Genomic DNA, 22272 nt, shown 5'->3' with positions numbered 1-22272 from the left:
CAAAATGGCGTCTTGAGTGGACCAGGAGGGTCCGGGGTGCTCCTCTTCTGGAAGGGAGCAAGAGCCCGTCTGGAGCAACCAGACTAGCAGCAGTGATGTCGTCGGGCGTCGTTCAGAAGGCCACAAGCCAGCGGGCTAGTAGCCAAACAACGCGGTGAGCAGCAAAAAGCAGAAGGGCCCCACGCCGATCGTGGAGATGCTGGGGGGCTGCTCTTCGGTGCTGGAGCTGCTCAGGGTCGGGGCTTCTCGGACCCCAAAGCACTCGCCAGGAAACTACTCGGCGGGCTTGCTGTGCAGAAGTCGTGCAGTCTTGGCAATAGTCGGTCCCTTGAGGTCTCGCCGCACTCACGGTTCTCAGCCTGGCTGTAGAGGTGAGTAGAGGTCGGAGGTGCCAGGGAAGCCGGGTCTTGTCGAGCTGGGCAGTCGGATTCCGGAGGAAGGACTTACAGCAGACCGCAGTGTTCTTGCGATGGTGCCTGCGGATGCAGGGTGACTACTCCTTAGTCACAAGGGAGAATCTTGAAGAAGGAAATCTTGAAGTCCTTTTGCAGAAAGTTGTGTCTTGATTCCAAAGATGATCTAATTTGGAAGGGGGCCTGCTCCTACCTTTATCTGGGAAAAGGGGGCTGGCACACGACTAGGTCCTGCCCTATGGGTGGGACCAGGAGGGGGGTGGTTACACCCACTTCCTTGGCGGGCTTTTCCCCAGCTCGGGGTCTGGAGTGTCCCTGGAACTGGTTCAAGCCGGCCTATGCATAGTGAGCACCGGGGTGCCACTTGCAGTCACCTTCCTCTGAAGCCCTGCCTACCTAGGATACACTAAATCCTGTCTGGGACGGTGCTGGCACCGCCCCTGGCAGGAAACCCTTTGTCCTTATCTCCTGCTCTGGGAGGACTCCCAGCAGCAGGAGGGCAGATTTGTGTCTCGGTGGCAGCATCCATTTTGTGGAGCTGAGGCTCTGTTTGACTTTAACCGGGGTTAGGGGTTACATACATGTCGTGTCCCTCTAGAAGGGTGAAATGCTAACCCCGTCGCCAGAATTGGCGAGGGGTTAGTATTCCAATTCGTATGACACCTTACTCGACATGTTTTGATAAAGCGATACCAGAGTTGGCATATAACCGCGAGGATTATAATGCACTTAAGAGTATATGGTATGCGATATCATGGAAACGGCTAAGGGATAGATCCCGAAAGCGGCAGACAGGCTCAGCTCATGCCAGAGCACCATCTCACACGATTCCAAGCACTCTGCCTTCAGGATTGTTAAGGCCTGCCATAGGAGTGACTGATAGGAGATCTGTGTGCCCATTTTAGGGTTAGATATAGGTATACTATATCTACAGCAAAGGGTGATTACACCACCTTGCCCCAGCTGTCGTGCAGCCAGTTGTGTCAGATTTGGATGGCCAGCCAGGGGTGGCATAATACATGCTGCAGCCCCTGGTAGGCCCTGGGTACACCTATGCCCTGGGTACCTAAGGTACACTGTACAGGGACTGAGACGGTGACTCAGTATCCAATTTAGATATGTACCTAAGGTACATGGAATCCATTTTACAGAGAGAGCAGTAGGTCTGGGGTCCTGAATAGCAGGGCCCCAGGTCAACTAAGTCAGAAAACTAGCAAAACACCAGGCAAAAAGTTGGGGGCAACCATAGTCAGGGATCTACCTTCCTACATAACCCCCCCCCCCCCCAAACGAAAGGAGATAAGGCTATCCTTGCCAGGTAAGCCTATATTGCCTGAGTGGCCATATAAGGAAGTACCAGCACTGGCATGGTTACCCCCTATCTCATGGTCCACTAAGCAATCCCTCACCCTAAGGGTGTCTGAGGGTCTCCACCATAGGGAATCTCTACCTGTGGTGTGTTTTGGCAAAGTAAAAGGCTGGTGCTGAAATGGAGTACTGAAGTGAGGCTCCACTAATTTTGGGCTCAGCTTCCTCCAATCATTTTCCACCATAGAGGCCTTTCTTTCCAAGACTGAGTTGTTTTGGGCTCTCAGGGTCAACCTCTGGCTACCTACAGCTGGAGGTTGGGTCCCTCTGTTTGGCTTACTGGAGGGACAGGTCAGGTTTGGGGCCCTCAGGTCCCAGGTTTGGCTGTGCCCAACAGTGTCCATCTGTGGGAGGTCCCTAACTAAATTTAAGGGGGATCCCTCAGGAGTCTGTTTTATTTTCACTTGGCTAGGATTACTAGCTTCAGTGCCCTTAATCTGTTGATTGGGAAGTTCTTTTGGACAGGGGGCCCTTTGGGGTCCAACACTGGCCTCTCTGATCTCTACAGCCCTGGGCTGACTGAGGCAGGGTAGAGAGGGGCAGGTTACCTGCTCCAGACTGGGTCCCACCTTGGAAGGGTCCACTGCAATCAGGGGTTCTGGCAGGCTAGGCCTGACTACCTCTGTGGCAGTTTCTTCACAAGGGGTCAGATCAGTTCCCTGAGGAGGCTGACCCTTTCCTAAAGTCTGGTGGGAGGGAGATTTCTCTTCCTCCTCAATACTCTCTGTCTGAGTGGAGTGATCCATAGTTTCAGGCTTCACTACACTATCATCTGTCTGAGTTTGAGCTGTGGCCATCACAACTCTCCCAACCTTTTCAGGAGGGGGCTCAGTTTGGGTGTGGGCTGTGACCATCACAGCCTTGACAACCTGTTCTGGGAAGGAAGTTGTCTGAGATTGGGCTGTGACTGGCACAGCCCTCCTGACCTGTTCAGGGAGGATATCTTGGACTGGGGCTGTGGCTATCACTGCCCCACTAACCTTACCATGGATGTTTACCATTTTAAAATGGGTTTCTTGCTCTACTTCAGCCCAGGCTGAGAGCTCTAAATCATTCCCCAGTAGGCAATCTACAGGCAAGTTTGGTGACACTGCCACTCTCTTGTGGCCAGTGACACCTCCCCAGCTGAGATTGACCACTGCCATGGGATGATCTCTCTGTACTCCATCAATATTGGTCACCTGGTATGTGGCACCAGGTAAAAGTTGCCTTGAGGGGACTAGACTCTCAGTCACCATAGTGATGCTAGCCCCTGTATCTCTATAGGCCTCAACGTTTATACCATTGATGAGGGGCTCCTGTCTGTACTTGCCCAAAGTGTTGGGACAAGTTGTGAAGTTGGCAAACCCCATGCCAGTCTCACAGACAAGAGTATCTACGTTTGGGGACCTGGTTAGGCCAGAGTCCCCAGGAACTCCCAAAGTAAATGCACCCAAATTCTTGGGGGCACTCCCACCACCTGGGGGATTACTACTAGTAGTAACAGGAGGTTTGGGAATGTTACTTGGGGGTATGTTCTCCTTATTGTTATTCTTTGGGCAACTGCTGTCAGTTTTCAAATGACCCACCTGTTTACAGGGATAACAATAAGGTTTCTTCTGGTTATTAGAAGGATTCTGGGACCCACCCCCCTCAGAGGATTTTTGGGGCCCTGATGTGGTTTGATCTGGAGATTTATTCCCACCCTTCTCTTGAGGCTTGGTTGATTCCTTTTTCTGGTCACCACCTTGGTTCTTGGGCCTAATCCTGGTTCTGACCCATTTGTCTGCCCTCTTACCCAATTCTTGTGGAGAGGTCAGATCAGAGTCTACCAGGTGCTGGTGTAATAACTGGTTCTGACAATTATTTAAGACTTGCTCTCTCATAATAAGATTATATAATCCTGTGAAGTCAGTAACCTTGCTACCCAGTAGCCAGCCTTCCAAAGCCTTAGTGGCACAATCAACAAAGTCAGACCAGTCCTGAGACTGAGTTTTCTGGGTGTCTCTGAACAGCAACCTGTACTGCTCAGTGGTTAAGCCAAACCCATCAACCAGTGCATTTTTCAGGACCTGGTAATTGTTAGCCTCCTCAACTCTAGTAGTGAGGAGCTTATCTCTACCTTTGCCATCAAAGGAGAGCCACAGTATAGCTGCCCACTGACTCTGGGGAATGCACTGCACAGTGCAGGCCCTCTCCAGAGCAGCCATCCATTTCTGGATGTCATCCCCTTGCTTAAAGGGGGGCACTATCTTTGTCAGGTGTTTAGTATCTAAACCCTTCTCTTTTTCTCTTGGGAGATTGCTGCCACCAGTGGGAGCTAACCCACTCATCTGCTGCTCTCTAGCAAACGCAAGCTTCTCTTTGGCCAGGGCAAGTTCTTCCCTTTCAATCCTCAGTTTAGCTTGTCTCATCCTTGCTTCATGCTCTCTTCTCTGAGGGGAAGTCAATCTCCTCTGGGGAGAGTTCCTTCTCCCCTGAGAAGAGGCATTAGAGTGCAGAGATCTAATGGAGTCCCTAGAAAGAGATCTATCTCTCCTAACTCCAAGGTTAGGCCTACTTAGGGTCAGTACTGGGGGTCCCCCAGATCCTAGCCCAAGCAAGTCTATGTTGGCCCTAGTTAGCCTTCTGACTACCTCAAGGCCTTTGTCTACCTCATCCCCAGAGAGTTCCTCAGGATCCTCCTCCTCAACTGTATTTACAGTGTTGTGGAGGTCTGGATCCCCAGTGGTACCCTCTAAGGCTGGCATATTCCCATCTAGCTGAGAAAGCTTTCTCGTATCATAGGCCTCTAAGAGTCCTATTAGAAAGGGAATGGTGGGGTTAGACCCCTGTTTCAGTTTCCTGGAGGTACACACTTGTCTCATCTCCTGGAAACTGAGAGCTGCATATCTTGAAGTGACCTGTGGAGGGTCAATAACCACCAGGGGAGTCTCTGAAGACTCTCCATGGGTAGACATGCTTTTTCTAGTGAGGTGTAAGTGGTGCACTTACCTACACTATATGTTTACCTACTGATCCCTTGCTAGAGTTGTAGTTTAGGGTGTGCTAGGCCCTAGGAGCTACAACAGCTGGTTCAGTAGAACTCAGAGTATTCTAAGCTAAGTTATATGTACCTTTAGTACTTATGTGATCTTTCACAAGATATTCTTAGGATATGTGTGGTAAAACAACAGCAAGCTCAAATCCCAACCGCTGCTCACCAATGTGAGAAGTTGGTCTGATGTGCAGTGTTCACTATTCTAGTGATCACTATATATCAGTCCAAACAACCCTTATTGATGATTGGTTGTAAGTCAACCTTATAGACCAGCTATCCTAGTAGCATGGATACGAGCAGTCTAAGGCTAAGACTCAGGGGGCGTGTTAAGCCAGCTGTTTTACCATCACATTACCCCTTGAACACCCAGTGAAAGGACACCACACAAGTGTTATGAAAATAAACAATGTATTTACTAGAATCACAACAGCCCTGTACTCTTTATGAGGACAGGGTGCTAGGCACACAACAAAACTCTTACGAAAATACTTAAGTTAGCACGGTATACACAAATGCCCGAGGGGCACGAAAAACCATATACTTTAAAAGTGGAATGCGAAATTACTAGCAGGTAAGTACAGTACTAATAGGCTTTGGAATCGCTAGGACTTGACTATGGAATCGTTAGATTACTTCTAGGAGGCCTAGGGGACTCGGGTGCAGAGTGTGCACTCTCACGCGGGATGCGGGACAAAGTCTATGGTAGCTAGTAACGCTAAAGTTAGTGTTCACGGGCGAACCCGACCTGGTAGGGAGAAAACGACAGTGGATCCTGACCCTTGGATAGTGAGGCTATGCTGGGGCACCGAAATGCCGAAGTTACCTAGCCCAGGGGCTGCAGCTGCATAGGTCTCAAAAGACGTCGGGAATCCTCGTTGCCGGACCAGGAGCCTGGAAGAAAGATGCTGGCAGGCGACCAGTGAAGAGAGTTCGAAGTGATCCAAGCCTGGATCTGGAAGATGGATGACACCTGAAAGCAGAGGGGACCAAGTTCGTGACTACTAGCCAGTAGTCAGTGGGCACCAGGAGGGCACCGGATGGTAGTCACCTCGACTAGGTGAGTGGGCGACGCTGTGCTCTGCAGATCTCACGGACCAGGAGGCGTTGTCGGCGACCAGGATGGAGAGGCGAGCTGTCCCACGATGGATGAAGCTGTCGGCGTCGAAGAACCCAGGATTGGGCAACAAAGCCTTGGCTAATTCAAGCCCACGCGGTGGACTCAAAATGGCGTCTTGAGTGGACCAGGAGGGTCCGGGGTGCTCCTCTTTTGGAAGGGAGCAAGAGCCAGTCTGGAGCAACCAGACTAGCAGCAGTGATGTCGTCGGGCGTCGTTCAGAAGGCCACAAGCCAGCGGGCTAGTAGCCAAACAATGCGGTGAGCAGCAAAAAGCAGAAGGGCCCCACGCCGATCGTGGAGATGCTGGGGGGCTGCTCTTCGGTGCTGGAGCTGCTCAGGGTCGGGGCTTCTCGGACCCCAAAGCACTCGCCAGGAAACTACTCGGCGGGCTTGCTGTGCAGAAGTCGTGCAGTCTTGGCAATAGTCGGTCCCTTGAGGTCTCGTCGCACTCACGGTTCTCAGCTTGGCTGTAGAGGTGAGTAGAGGTCGGAGGTGCCAGGGAAGCCGGGTCTTGTCGAGCTGGGCAGTCGGATTCCGGAGGAAGGACTTACAGCAGACCGCAGTGTTCTTGCGATGGTGCCTGCGGATGCAGGGTGACTACTCCTTAGTCACAAGGGAGAATCTTGAAGAAGGAAATCTTGAAGTCCTTTCGCAGAAAGTCGTGTCTTGATTCCAAAGATGATCTAATTTGGAAGGGGGCCTGCTCCTACCTTTATCTGGGAAAAGGGGGCTGGCACGCGACTAGGTCCTGCCCTATGGGTGGGACCAGGAGGGGGGTGGTTACACCCACTTCCTTGGCGGGCTTTTCCCCAGCTCGGGGTCTGGAGTGTCCCTGGAACTGGTTCAAGCCGGCCTATGCATAGTGAGCACCGGGGTGCCACTTGCAGTCACCTTCCTCTGAAGCCCTGCCTACCTAGGATACACAAAATCCTGTCTGGGACGGTGCTGGCACCGCCCCTGGCAGGAAACCCTTTGTCCTTATCTCCTGCTCTGGGAGGACTCCCAGCAGCAGGAGGGCAGATTTGTGTCTCGGTGGCAGCATCCATTTTGTGGAGCTGAGGCTCTGTTTGACTTTACCGGGGTTAGGGGTTACATACATGTCGTGTCCCTCTAGAAGGGTGGAATGCTAACCCCGTCGCCAGAATTGGCGAGGGGTTAGTATTCCAATTCGTATGACACCTTACTCGACATGTTTTGATAAAGCGATACCAGAGTTGGCATATAACCGCGAGGATTATAATGCACTTAAGAGTATATGGTATGCGATATCATGGAAACGGCTAAGGGATAGATCCCGAAAGCCGCAGACAGGCTCAGCTCATGCCAGAGCACCATCTCACACGATTCCAAGCACTCTGCCTTCAGGATTGTTAAGGCCTGCCATAGGAGTGACTGATAGGAGATCTGTGTGCCCATTTTAGGGTTAGATATAGGTATACTATATCTACAGCAAAGGGTGATTACACCACCTTGCCCCAGCTGTCGTGCAGCCAGTTGTGTCAGATTTGGATGGCCAGCCAGGGGTGGCATAATACATGCTGCAGCCCCTGGTAGGCCCTGGGTACACCTATGCCCTGGGTACCTAAGGTACACTGTACAGGGACTGATAAGGTGACTCAGTATCCAATTTAGATATGTACCTAAGGTACATGGAATCCATTTTACAGAGAGAGCAGTAGGCCTGGGGTCCTGAATAGCAGGGCCCCAGGTCAACTAAGTCAGAAAACTAGCAAAACACCAGGCAAAATGTTGGGGGCAACCATAGTCAGGGATCTACCTTCCTACAGTAGTTTGGTCTGCCCTGTTCCTATGATGCACTGGGCCAGGGACAGACTAATTTGCATATAGCCAGGTTCTGAGCTGGGATGGGGCAGTGAGCTAAATAACGGTGATGGATCAAGCCCTGATCTTTGGACTGGGTAAGAGTGGTCTGCTTAATTCAGACACTCTGTTCATCACCATTCATCACCACCCCCTTTTCTGTATCGTTTTTGGCCACTATAGGTGTGGCAGGGTATACTCGGACATGAGTCCCTTGCTCACTGCTCCATCAGGATTCAAGCAAGCCGGGCCGAAGAGGCTGAAATGCCAGAAACCGGTCCCCGGTAGCTTGTCTCCTTTCTGGTGAAGAATTGGCTTGGTAGTTTGGTCTGCCCTGTTCCCATGATGCACTGGGCCAGGGACAGACTAATTTGCATATAGCCAGGTTCTGAGCTGGGATGGGGCAGTGAGCTAAATAACGGTGATGGATCAAGCCCTGATCTTTGGACTGGGTAAGAGTGGTCTGCTTAATTCAGACACTCTGTTAATCACCACCCCCTTTTCTGTATCGTTTTTGGCCACTATAGGTGTGGCAGGGTATACTCAGACATGAGTCCCTTGCTCACTGCTCCATCAGGATTCAAGCAAGCCGGGCCGAAGAGGCTGAAATGCCAGAAACCGGTCCCCGGTAGCTTGTCTCCTTTCTGGTGAAGAATTGGCTTGGTAGTTTGGTCTACCCTGTTCCCATGATGCACTGGGCCAGGGACAGACTAATTTGCATATAGCCAGGTTCTGAGCTGGGATGGGGCAGTGAGCTAAATAACGGTGATGGATCAAGCCCTGATCTTTGGACTGGGTAAGAGTGGTCTGCTTAATTCAAACACTCTGTTCATCACCACCCCCTTTTCTGTATCGTTTTTGGCCACTATAGGTGTGGCAGGGTATACTCAGACATGAGTCCCTTGCTCACTGCTCCATCTGGATTCAAGCAAGCCGGGCCGAAGAGGCTGAAATGCCAGAAACCGGTCCCCAGTAGCTTGTCTCCTTTCTGGTGAAGAATTGGCTTGGTAGTTTGGTCTGCCCTGTTCCCATGATGCACTGGGCCAGGGACAGACTAATTTGCATATAGCCAGGTTCTGAGCTGGGATGGGGCAGTGAGCTAAATAACGGTGATGGATCAAGCCCTGATCTTTGGACTGGGTAAGAGTGGTCTGCTTAATTCAGACACTCTGTTCATCACCACCCCCTTTTCTGTTATGCAAGAAAGATGGCACTTTATCACAGCTTTGTACCAGAGAGATATGCATAGAGCATAATTCAGGCCCTGTTGTGTGATAAATGATTGCTTAATTAGCATCTTATGTTTCGACTAGTGGGGCTGTTAATAAAAAAGTAAGTAATTATTAAAAGTGAATGTTTCAAAGTCAGATATTTACTTTAATAACCTATCTGAATACATTTAACTATATTGCCGAATGGCAAAAGCCATACATTTCAAAATGGCTCCGTATCCTCACCCCTTGTCCTCTTTCAAAGATGTATTGGACATGGCTGTTTGGTAGCCCAGCAGGAGTGAAATAATTTAAAATAATGAATGTGTCTACTTCCTATCCCAAGCTTGTCACCAACAAACCAGATAATGTATGTTTTGTGTACACATTTAATCCTGATAAACATAATCATTGCTTGTTGCAGTTTATTTTGGAAGCTTTCGTTTGAGTCTTAGTCTTAAACAATGACATCTAAAAAGGAAAGGCCGCGGCTGGATGCAGTGTGATTGGTGTGCATTTACCAGCCTGACAACCTTAAAAGTGTTGTTTTTAAATACGAAGGAGGAGGCGGTATGGAGTTGCATTGTTGTGTGTATGATACCAGGGAGAGAGATAGTGGACGCGCAGAGAGGACAAGGTTTATTTTCCTAAACCAAATTTTATTGTTCTGGCAAAACACAACTGTAAACATAGAAAAGGTATAGAGTGCAGACACACAAACAGAATCTCCTCTGGTCGCTCAGTGGTGGAGAATTTGTTAAACACATCAAGTGTCCACTAGTCTATAGTAACACCATTGGCCCCAAATCTTATGGTATTTTAATTAGCACAGTCCACTCCACAGTCTGGTTCCTCCATTTTTGCGCAGCTGGCCAAAGCTTCCCTCCATGCTGGGACAGGCAGGGGGTAGGGCTGGGAGGTGGTAATTTCAGGAGATTTCCAGAGCTGGTTTAAACCGCTTTGTTGATCATAGACTTCAAACCTACCAGATAGAGATCCCCTTTGCTACCTCCCAAGTCTTATAAAATTCCTAAAACAGCAATTGAGGGAGAATGGTCATCCTCTCTCCCTATAATTTTAGACCGAGTGATAAGTATCTTGGACCAATATGGCACTACGACTGGCCGTTTCAAAAGCATATGGAAGAAATTTCTACCTGTGCGATCACATCTAAAGTACCTGGGCACGCAAACCCTTACAGCTCGCCATAGGTTTCTGGGGGTAAAGAAGGTTGTGCGTATATAGTTTAATTGTATAAGTTACAACCTTGATGGAGTAACCCGCTTTCGAGGGGTAATCTTTGTATCCTACCGTCCCATTCATCTAGAGGGCCAACTCGGGCTTCCCAGCTGTTTTTCTGCACCTTAAACAAGTCAGGGGCATTTATGAGTAGCGATTTGTATCTGATGACATTTAGCCTGATCTCAGACCATGGTTCATATTGGCTTCTAATGGACTGTATTCAGGGTGATTCTCTAAGGATTTATGGTGATGTAACAGTGCATGATTAAGTTGCAAGCATTTATAGAATTGTTATGTGGAGATCATACATTTTGAAAGTTCCAAAAATCTTTCATATGTGTGCCCTGCCAAACAGTCCCCACTCTGGAGATCCCAATAGGACCCCATCTTGCAAATCCCTCCTGACAGGTTCCATGTAGAAGCCGTTAACACTGCCATAGAGGAGTTTGTAGTGTGGGGTATTTGTCTCATTGTATCCAACAGAGGGCAGGTCTCCTACCAGGATAACTGCTTTAGTTACTTTGGGGAGTGAGCGCAGAAGAGGGACTCCATACATTAACCATAGGATATTCTTACTTCAATTAGAGTGATTTCTGTGCAGAAAGCCGAGTCTGCTTGTCCACCTTACAGCCAGTCATTCAGCACCAGAATCTGTGAGGACCCGTAATAGTCGGGGGGGGGGGGGTCTGCCATGCCCATTCCTCCATCATACGTAGATTGGGTACACTTGTTGAATGCAGTATGTGGAGCCGGTTTGCCCATATGAATGACTGCAGTTAGCTTGCAGGCACGCAAACCAGCTCTTAGGGATTACCAGAGGGATATTCTGTAATATGTAGTAAAACCTTGGTAGGGCCAACATTTTAACTAATGCTCCTCTCCCTAGACCGTTGAGTGAAGCTTGACCCATTTACACAATTCTCCATGTGTTCGGGTGAACGTTGGGGAGAGGTTTGTTTTAGACTCCACGTTGGCTCAAGTTACAGATCCATAAGCATACAAATCGAGTCAGCAGATGTGAGTTAGGATTGTAATGCGATCCCATCTCTGCCTCCTCTGATTGTGACAAGAAGAGATTTTGTCCAATTAACCTGTAAACCAAAGACTTCTACATATAGCTCCAATATCTGAAACAACCAGTGCCCCGTAACAGGGGCTATCCTACGAAGAAGACCACATCATCAGCACAGAGTGGTATACTGGCCTCATGATCAACCTCACATTGAAATCCTCATACTTGTTCATCGCCTCTGGCCCATTTTGCCATGCGCTTCCTTGCCAGAGCAAAAAGTGTGGGGTTAAGGGGCAGCCCTGTTTGTTGCCATGACCAATAGGATACACAGCCGATAGGGAGCCAGTCTCCTTTACTTTAGCCCAAATCTCATCTATGTCTGCACTCTAAAGAGCTCTATAGGTGTTGTCCTCAATTGCCCTTTGTGTACATGCAATTGTGCTTGTCAGTGATGTTATTTAGTGTGACTAATTTGCTGTGTTACAAACAGTGAATGAGGGCTTCCCTCTTATTATTGTTCTAATATTGTTTATTCAACATTTATCAAGGATTTGTGGTGTGTCTCACAATCCTTCTGTGCATCAGTAATTAATAAGTGCTAAAGAGGATTCCTGTTGAAGATGCCAAAGCCCTGGATTGGAACAATGCTCCCAGTGTTGGCAGTCCCCAGTATTCACGCCTTAGACATTAGCCTTAATTAGAGCCCTAGAGAGGCCTCTACCTTCTCGGAGTATAATGACTAATGTACACTTTGAAACCGACTACTCTGTACTTAACTCGGGGTTTGTATTTGTATTTGTTTGTATAGCGCTAGAATCGACCCCCGGAGGGGTATCTCTGCGCTTTAGCGGAACTGTGAAGGGATGGCTATATATTCAGGGAGGGAAGGAAACAGATCAGTCACGGCAGAATAGGAATGTCTTGAGCATTTTTCTGAACTGCAGATGTTCATCGCATTGTCTCAAGTGCAGCGGGAGTTCATTCCATAAAAGAGGGCCGCAGTAGGAGAGCGCTTTTCCACCCTGTCTGGCCTTTCTAATTCGGGGTACCACCAAAAGGTGTTTAGCACCTGAGCGTAGGGATCTGGTGGGTACGTAGGGCACACTTTCTCAGCAAGATATGAGGGACCCAGATTGACCAACACCTTGTGGGTGATACAGCATGTTTTGAACTGAATACGTTGGCGGATAGGGAGCCAGTGCAGTTCCCTAAGAAGGGGAAGAGAGGAGGTTCGAGGTGGGGCGTTAAGAACCAGCCGGGCCGCCGTGTTCTGCACCACCTGCAATCTGTTGAGGAGGGCATCATTAGCTGATAACAGCAGGCCATTGCAATAGTCCAGGCGACTTGAAACCATCGACTGAACTATGGTTTTTCTTGCGGAATTCGGGAGGAGAGGGAAGACTCGGCGTAACATGCCAATAACATGGAAGCAGAAACCAGCAGTTAGGTTGACGTGATCTTTCATATTGAGCTCGCGATCGAGGCGAATCCCAAGATTTTTAACCAAGAGTTTGGGCAAAGGGGGAGGTCCCAGATCTGTTGGCCACCAGTCCGGTGTCCATAGGAGGGGGGCTTCTCCCATAAGCATGACCTCTGTTTTATCTACATTGCACTGGAGAAAGTTACTCCGCATCCAGTGCGAGATGGCTCTCATTCCATTACAGAAAGCCAGTTGAACATGTGATGAGAATTTATCGAAGGGAAAGAGGAGCTGAGTATCATCCGCATAGGAAATGGGGATGAACCCATACAACCTCATGAGGTTGGCCAAGGGAGCAACATAGATGTTGCTAAATTAAATAACTTACTATCTAAACTGGGATTTTATTTGCTGGTCTTGTATTAATTTGACATTTGCTGATAAGGTTATTGTTTCTAAAACGTGGCCTGTTTAATATTCTATTTTTAGTATAGACTGCCCTTTTACTACTTGTGTAAGAACCAGGTAAATCATATTTAGGTTTGAAACCATGAGTATCAGAGCCATTCTAACCAATTTTGCTTTCTTTCCATTTCAGGCTTAGAAAACTCAGCTCATGTCTTAGAGAAAGCTGGTAAAATCTTCAGCGCCACTTTAGGATTGGTAGACATCACCCGGGGAACAAATTCGTATTACAAGTTGCAGCTGCTGGAGGACGATAGGGAGACCAGGTAGGAGAATGTGGCCTCGTTTTGAATTAAAGCACTGCAGTTTTCTGGGCTGAAGTAAAGAAACTGAGTATCATTGAGTTGGTTGTAAGTATCTCTTCTAAAGTGACATGACCCCGCATATGGTGAGTGTGCACTTTTCATATACACGTGTTAGATCAACTTATTACTAGAACTTAGAGAACCCATGAGAATATTAAACTCACTAAACCTAAAGAATGAGTACATTTACAAAACAAAAAATATCCCTTACTGTACAGTAGAACAAGATCACTGCCCTCCAAGCCCTAGCGATATGATGTGAAATCTTCCCAAAGGCTGTTCACCTAATGCCTGTTGTTATAAAAGCCCACGAAAGAAAGGATTGCATTCAGCTCTATCCAAATTTAGACTTTACTAATCAGAATAAAGTATGCCTAGGTGCCTGTCCGCTGTGTAAATATTTCAAACACTTTGTTTCCTAAAAAGCACTAAAAGTAAATACCAGTTAAGGCATTGCATTACAATTTTATGGTTTATAATAATACTCAAAGAACAAATGTAATTTTGTCAGAGGAAATGATCAGTTGTTAAAAATAATATTGAGGGAAACTGAATTTTCGAATAGAGGAGAGCAGGGTATGAATTCACACAGTTAATAAGCTATTCCTTGTTGAGTAGAACGAGTGTTAATGAGGACTCCTGGGTTTTTCCCAGGTAGTGTTGGTACAAGGTTACAGGCACATTTTAGAGGAAAATGATTGTGAAATATTATGACAGCAACATACATTTAAATTCAAGCTATCAAACAATAAAATTCCCAAATAACTTTAGTAGAAGGAAAAATGTAATGAGTACATGTCAGAAAAATGAGAAAAATTGGTAACGTAGTCGGGTGTTAAGAAATTTTAAAGAGAATGCAAAATATTTCCTTTAAAAAGCTGAGCATCTTCAAAAGCCAGTATTACACTTTGAGATTGTGCTTTTTAAACCGGTTAGGAAGACAGTACTGCAATTGTTTTAGCACTTAAATAAATTAAAATCCTAGACATTGGTCTTAAAATGTTTTAGTTTATCTTAAAACATAGTTACTCAACAGCAGCACCAGTTCACCAGTATTGGATCTGTCATAGATTCACACGTTTGAATTATTCTGCGTTGTCGAAGTGGGAGCCCCACAGTGGGAGTCCCAGAGCAGTATGTATGTATCATTATCATAGGCTATAATAGCAATGAACAATCACTTTAATCACTTTATAATAGCAATGAACAATCACTTTAATAGCCTATATACGTCCTTTTTAAAAATGTCCAACTTTAGCCAATCAGGCGGCAGCAACCTGTAGAACACTCCCAAGAAAAGCTGAATCCCTCAGGTTTTCTACCGCCCATCGTGTAAAGGGTGTCTCCCTGAGCTTTGCTTGGTTTCTTCAGCTATTACTTCTTTTTGGATCCTCCAACATTATTGTGGTATTCTTATTATGTTGTATGTAGGCTGTAGGCAGTAGAATGTTGGAATGTTATTGTCTATTCTATTACTCTGTGTTCTTGGGAAATCAGTTTAAGTCTAACTGAGCAAGCTGCTAGACCTATGTGGTTGTTAAGCTGTCTTACTATCTTCTGGAAATAAACCTACAACTGGAACCTTAGATTGAGAGTCTACTTTCTTCTTGACATATTGGCGACAAGTGGGAGTAAATTTCATGGAAGTTTGAAGACAGCGTTCACTTCGTATATATTACCAAAAAATTGTGCGTGTAAGCACCAGCGACTGTTTTATATTTTACAGTGCCTTGATTGCACCAGCGGCTGAGGATTATTTTTTTTACTTAATTTATTTAACTATCCTTAAGAAGTTTCGCATTTTAATTGAATTGCCTTGATTGCTACTGCTGCAGTTTATTTATCGTGCACTTGCACTAGCAGAAAACAAAGTAAAGGACTACAAATGATGTCTAACCGGTTCCTTTAAAAATGTAACATATAGAGATATGGACTATTATTGTGGCTGCAGAAACTTAAATCTGTCACTTATGATTAGGACAGTGAGGATTCCTTCAAATCACAACAGAGGTCAAAGGGAGAGGTCACACCAAGGATCTCCAGAAGGCGCGCAGAAAAGCCGTAAAAATGACTTACCACAAGTCTTCATATGGCATTTCTCAGAGAGAGAAAATTGGAAAAACTTCCTCCAAGGCAATATCAGACCCTACAACTCCCTCTTCAGCCCTGACACTACATCAGAGGAATTCTCATAACCTGACAATGAGGTGTCTACGACAAAACCGCCGTCAAATAAATAGTTAACAACAATTAAGAATACGTCGACTTCCACAACCGTGTCGACTAATACAGCCTCATCTATGATGGCCTCGTCCACACATTTACCATGCATGCACTATACCACACTTCACCCCTTGTGCAGTGTACTTCTTGCGAGCACACATGCACTCAGCACGTTTCCATTACGCACGCCCTTCCACATCTATCTGATGTAGGCCCAAGGTAAGTTAAGCACACAGTAGTGAAACTTTTAAGAAAGGGAGTGAGCCTGTAAGCCTCACTCCAGTGACACAGGGTAAAAATATGTGATTTTTAAGCTGTAGCATTTGTCAAGCTGTGACGCTGCTGTTCCAGGATAACTTGTTGGTTTGTGTGGATCTGTTATAGCGACTTGTCCACTCCACCTTGCTGTCCTTGGAATAATGTCACACTATACTACATATTGATCTATGATGAATGTCGTACATATTTGCTGAATGTTCAATTCAATCCTTTTTTCAATTGTCCTTCTCTTTATCAATATTAATAAAATTGTTTTAAAATGTTTTTCCCGGCATTCATTCTCATTAATGCCTCATTCTTCCTTTCTGAAATATTTTATAGCTTGATAACTCAGTGGGTGGAGGAGCTGACTTTGAAATTGTTGTAGTGAATTGAGTGAAGCTCTTATTATCGCTGACCCAATAGCGGCTTCATCAATAGGAAGAGAGTACTATTTTTCATTATCCAGTGACCTTCTATTTACAATGTTTCCTTATGTTCAGTTTCTGACCTGGTGGTCTTCCATGGTAAGCCTGGGTCCTGTTCTGTGCACACTTCTCGTATCTCTCCACTAACACATGCCTCTGATGTGATGCTGTACCTAGAGTATCACTTCAGTCACTGGACCACTACATAGGTTTGCTGCAGCTGATGAATTTCTAAAGATGTCTGGAATCTGACCTAGGTAGAAATGTTAGAATGAGATAAAGATGGGTAGCGGAGAAGCAGAGGGTAAAAGACAAATGTACGCTCAGAATACAACTGAAGGAGGGGCTATGGGGAGACTATCCTGGCTCAAGATGCAAAAACTGGAAACAAAGTGGGAAGAATGAGTGAAGAAAGAATGCTCGTTGGTAGTTTATCTCCAGTATAAATTCACATTTGAATTCTGCCCATGAAAGCAGGTGGTGGCAGATACTTGAGCAACTGCATCAAACACGATGTGAGCTCAGGAGAGCCCAGAAAGGTGATTCTACTAAGTTTTTCTAACTTAATCAGTTTGCTACAGCATTCTCTTCTTCTTAGATTAAAGAAAAGGAGTAGCTTGTCCCTTTGGTACAAATGGATGGTCTGTCGATTGAGGAGGAAGCATTTTTTAATGGTGCTAAATACTTTATTGTAATTTGTGTCTAGGTACTGGGTATTTAGATCCTGGGGCCGTGTTGGGACAGTCATTGGCAGTAACAAGCTGGAAGAGATGTCCTCAAAAGAAGAAGCAATAGACCACTTCCTGGAAATGTATGAAGGGAAAACTGGGAACTCGTGGCATACTACTAACTTCACAAAGTACCCAAATAAATTCTACCCCCTGGAAATAGACTATGGCCAGGTAAGCATGTCCTGGGTCACATATAAGTCATCAGAAGTTGGTCAAACAGTGCATTGTTTATTTGGTGCATTCTTTTTCGGTCCTAGATAGAATTTTGCATCTGGTTTAACTTTCTCTCTGTCAATCATAATACTGTTGAGGGGTTACATTTCAACAGGAGCTCTTACAATTCATGCCCATTCAATGCTATCACGCTCAGAAATCTGTTAAGACTATTGCTACTCTGTTAATTCAGCTCTTTGTTACTTCCTCTCTCCCATATTGGCACATCCCTTAGCCACTTCTGGCTTCTTGAGACCTCCTGGTCTCTGCATATCTAACGTCATCTTTTCTAGTAGCCTAACCTATTTTTGATACCTGATCTATTTTTTTTTTTTAATGTTTTTATTTTCAGTTAACAATGGTAAACATGACAGCTCTGCATGAATTCGCTACCTCAGATACATAGATATTGTTAGCGGGTACAACACAATTAAATCCAGTTTCGCTTCTTAAATCTTGAACTTAATATCTTTAACACATTATCACCTCACTTCGTATATCTCGACTTAGCTCCCTTAGTCCGAGTCTTCACCTTCCTCAGTGACTCTTGGTGGTTCACAAATATTACCTCTGAATGCATTCCACGCCCCCCATATTCTGCCCCACTTTCCTGGACAGCCACGGTGGATGTAAACCGCCTTTTCTGCCACAATTGCCTCATCTACATCCCTACACCAATCTCAAAGCGTCGGCGATGTTGCCGAGCCCCAGAGTCTCGCTATGTTACGTTTTGCTATTAGCATACCAAGCATTACCCAGCCCTGTTGGCTATGATTCAAGTCATTTGGGTCCCAAACATTTAACAGGCAGCGGCGGGGCTCAGGAAGCAAGGAGACGTCTAAGGTCTGGGAGATCATGCGCATCACCGCCCTCCAGTAAATCATCATGTACCTGCATTCCCATATGGTGTGGAAAAACGTTCCCTCCTCCCCACATTCACGTAAACAGAATTTGTGTGTGGCCCTTCCTATTCTATATAAAAGTGGTCTAGCGTAGTATGTGCGGTGTAATATTTTAAGTTGTATCAGCTTCAATCTAGAGGGTATAGCGGTCTCCCTGGGTGAGGCAAGGGCCTCCCGCCATTCAGTTTCATCAAAGGGGCCCACCTCCTCCGATCAGTGTTGTCGTAGTGTCATAGTCACGTCCGGGAGGTTGTTTGAGTTTTTGATACGTAAGGGAGGTTGCTTTCTCCTGCATGTGTTCTGTTAAAAGTCTGTCTTCAAGAGGTGAGGAGTCCTGTAGGACAGTGCCCTTCGGTATGGCTGAGTGTAGCGCATGCTTAATTTGCAGGTATCTGAACATTTCGGTGTGTGACAACTCTTAATGCTTTTGAAGATGGGCAAATTCCACCACCCCTCCCTTCCTCCAGAGATCGCCCACTACAGATATACCAATGGTATCCCAGGCTCGGAATCCCTTACTATTACGGAGGGAGCCCAATTTGCTGGAGTCCAACAGCGGTGTCATCTGGGTGATAGTTCCCAAGCACTTAAGACGCCTGTTGGCCTTGTACTACAACTGGATTGAGTGTTGTGTCGGGCCTATCAGATCTGAAGGTGGACGAGGGCCGTAGAGAGTACATAGTAGTCCCCTGTCTTCCAGGGAGTGTCTGTCTGCCTGATATGCCGGCTCAGTTTGTGGCGCATGCAGCCAGAAGTTGATCTGTTTTAGGTGTGTCGCCCAATAATATAGTTCTACATTTGGAAGTGCTATTCCCCCATCATACCAGTCCCTGATTAACTTATCCTGCGCGATTCGAGGCGGCTTTCCACCCCATAGTAGATTAGACACTGTTGCGGCGATCGATTTAAAGTATTGTGGAGGGACTGCCGACGGTGTATTTTCTAGCACATATAGGAAGCGAGGAAGCGCTACCATTTTATATAAGGCGGCTCTACCCAGAAGTGTAAGAGGGAGAGTCTGCCATACTTTAACGTCACGCTGAAACCTCTCCAGGAGGGGGCGGAGGTTCAGGTCATAAAAGTCGTCCAGATCTAATGTGACAACTATACCCAGATACCTGAAAGACGTTGTGGCAGAGACCAGGGGGCAGCTAAGAGGCAAAACGGGCGGGGGACCCGCCAGGACAAATAGGATTGATTTACTCCAGTTAATCATATATCCGGACACCCTACCAAACTTCTCACAAACATTTAAGATTTCCAGGATAGATTTTTTAGGGGAGGTGAGATATAGAAGGATATCGTCCGCGTAGAGGGATATACGATTCTCCCACACATCAGACCATCGGATCCCTTTGATGGAAGGTTCCCACCTGATCCAAATTGCTAGAGGCTCAAAATCAACGCGAAGAGTAACGGGGATAGAGGGCAGCCCTGTCTTGTGCCGCGGCCAAGCGAGAAGTCGCGTGAGATGTGCCCATTTGCGACTACATGCGCTAAGGGTTTAGTATATAGTAGACGAATCCAGGCGCAGAATTTGGGACCAAATCCCATATGTTGAAGCACAGGAAATAAATAGGGCCATTCGACTGTATCAAACGCCATAGTAGCGTCAAGTGAAAGGATAACAGCTGGTTCTTTAAGGTGCGGTGTTCGCGCCAGGACTGCATGTAAGGGCGGTGCTTCGATGTGGCATAAAGCCAGATTGGTCTGGGTGCACCAACGACGTTAAATGAGGAGTAAGGCGGAGCGCCAGCAATTTGGCTAGTATTTTGGGTTCCGAGTTGATGAGCGAAATTGGACGATAAGAGGTACAATTCGTTTGGGGTCTACCAGGCTTGTGTATCGCGACAATTGTGGCCAGTCGCTGATCCCGCGGGAGCTCCCCTATTTCAAGGCTATGGGATAACATATTTAAGAAAAAGGGGGCTGTCGTTTGTACCGCTCTCTTATGGAGTTCAACCGGTAATCCGTTTGGCCCCAGTGCCTTGCCAGGCGCCAGCGCGTAGGTGGCTGCCTGGATCTCATCATTGGTAATGTTGGCCTCCAACAGCAGTGCTGCCTCCGGGGAGAGCTTAGGTATTGATAGATCCTTGATATAGTCATACGTCTCCGCAATTGTATAGGTTGCCTGGGGAGCATATATCTGTTCATAGTGGTCAGCTAGAAGATTCACTATTTCTTCAGGGTCAGAGACCATTGATCCCTGAGGGGATACCAGTTGCACAATTACTTTATTCGCCCTTTCCTTCTTATCTAGCCAGGCAAGCCTTCTGCCTGCCTTGTCTCCAAATTCGTACACCTTGTGCCTGGTGGCCTGTAATTTGAGTTGTGCCATTAGTCTTTGACTGGTTACAACTTCCGTTTGTCTCAGACGGACCTTACGAGCAGTTCCTTGCGATGGGTGGGTCTCCTGCTCCTCGATGGCCGCGGCCAAATCAACCTCGAGATTTTCCAATTCTGCCCGTCTCTCCCGTTTGTGACCAAGGATAGAAGTCATTGGCTGACCCCGGAGCACCACCTTATATGCCTCCCATAACACCCCGGGCGAGTCAACCGAGCCCTGGTTTTCTTGGAAATATTGTTCAGTAGTACGTGTGAGGTCCTTTGTAATCGGTGCCATCTGCAGGAATCCAGCGTGTACCGGGAACATGCGCCTTCTACAGGGCTGTTGAAGAGTATATTTAAAGAGTACCGGGGAGTGGTCAGATATGCCCCTGGGACAGATAGTAACCTCCTACCTGATCTATTTTTGATCACCTGATCTATTATGATCTACCCAAGCGCACACTCAAAATTAAGCTGTTCTGGTCAATCCTCTCCACTTATAATTTTGTCAATTCAGACCCCTACATTTTTGCCTTTTCTTTATGGTATATTGTTTACCTTCGCCAACTCTGTTTTCTTTTTAACTATTGTTGTCCATTTTGAGCTAACTTTATTTATCACCCTTTGATCTTTAATGGTCTGTGCGCACCCAGTTTTGATTGCCTGTTGTCCATCATCTCCTTTCTAATCTTACCTATTCTTGTTCCTTCTGAGCTTTTCTTGCTTCTGCTGATCTTTTCTTGTCTGTTCCCCCCTTGTAATTGTTTGTCTTCCCTCACTCTATCAGATTTGTACAGTTCTATCCACACTCCCTTTGGCCTTGTTTATGCTCTGCCCTTCTAATCGTATCAGTATTCACCCTTTTTATCTATTCCTGTATAGCTTCACACACTCTACCCTAGGTTTACCCTCACCCTTCATCTGGTCTCCTTTTGAGTATTTTCTCCCATTCTAACCATTTGTGAGCCTTTGACCCTTCAGATATATTTTTGTTTATGCTCCTACTAGTGCATTTGGGTAGTTTAAGTCTTTCTGGTCAGTATCTTTGCCCTTTCTGTTTTCTTGCTATTATATCTTCCCATTTTCATCTCTTCTTTTCCATCCTTTCTCCTTCTGACCCCCTCTTGTATGTTGTTTGGTTTTAACCATGTCGGCCTTTCTGTGCCCTTTATGATCTTTTTTTGTCCACACTCTTATTAACCACCTTTTGTCAACATTTCTGTCTATCCTCACCACTTCTAATCTTTGGTCTATACTTTTTTTATCCTATCATTGTTGATCGTATAATTGATTATTACTTGTGGAAAATAGCTTTGGAATACACCCTGTCAGTCTTCAAGATAATGCACTTGGTTTGATGAAAACGTAGCTTGATTTGCATGACTTTTTGTTCCATGTTTTACACCCAGTGGCTGCAGACTGTTATAGCGCCATTCCTGTCTATTAAAAAATGTCCTGAGATCCAGAGAAATCTGAAGCAGATAACATCTACTTCACTTCTTTCACTCTTTCTATCTTTTGTCTGTTCCGTAAGGAGGAAGAAGTTGTGAAGAAGCTGTCGGTGAATGCAGGCACCAAATCGAAGCTCGCCAAGCCTATCCAGGAGCTGATCAAGATGATCTTTGATGTGGAGAGCATGAAAAAAGCCATGGTGGAGTTCGAGGTACTTGGGTTGATTAAGTGTGTTTATTTGGGCCAGGGCTTCAGGTCATGTCTTCTTTCTCTTTAAAGTGGGCCTTACTGTATGTGAGGTTGTGCAGATGTGCATGAATGGTTAGATGTATCCCTGATGGTTGA

General features: G+C 46.3%; 1 protein-coding gene across 1 annotated transcript in view; it reads left to right on the top strand.

Annotated features, from left to right (window-relative positions):
- PARP1 (poly(ADP-ribose) polymerase 1) overlaps window positions 1–22272 on the top strand; it is a 468102-nt gene that overhangs the window by 239484 nt on the left and 206346 nt on the right. The window contains exons 12-14 of the mRNA XM_078647552.1: window positions 13221–13353; window positions 17008–17203; window positions 22010–22138. Of these exons, the coding sequence (XP_078503678.1) occupies window positions 13221–13353; window positions 17008–17203; window positions 22010–22138 (458 nt within the window). The remainder of the gene's footprint in view (window positions 1–13220; window positions 13354–17007; window positions 17204–22009; window positions 22139–22272) is intronic.

This window comes from Lissotriton helveticus, chromosome 6 (genome assembly GCF_964261635.1).
Source record: "Lissotriton helveticus chromosome 6, aLisHel1.1, whole genome shotgun sequence".
NCBI lineage: Eukaryota > Metazoa > Chordata > Amphibia > Caudata > Salamandridae > Lissotriton > Lissotriton helveticus.
This window is presented reverse-complemented; position numbering and strand designations above follow the sequence as displayed.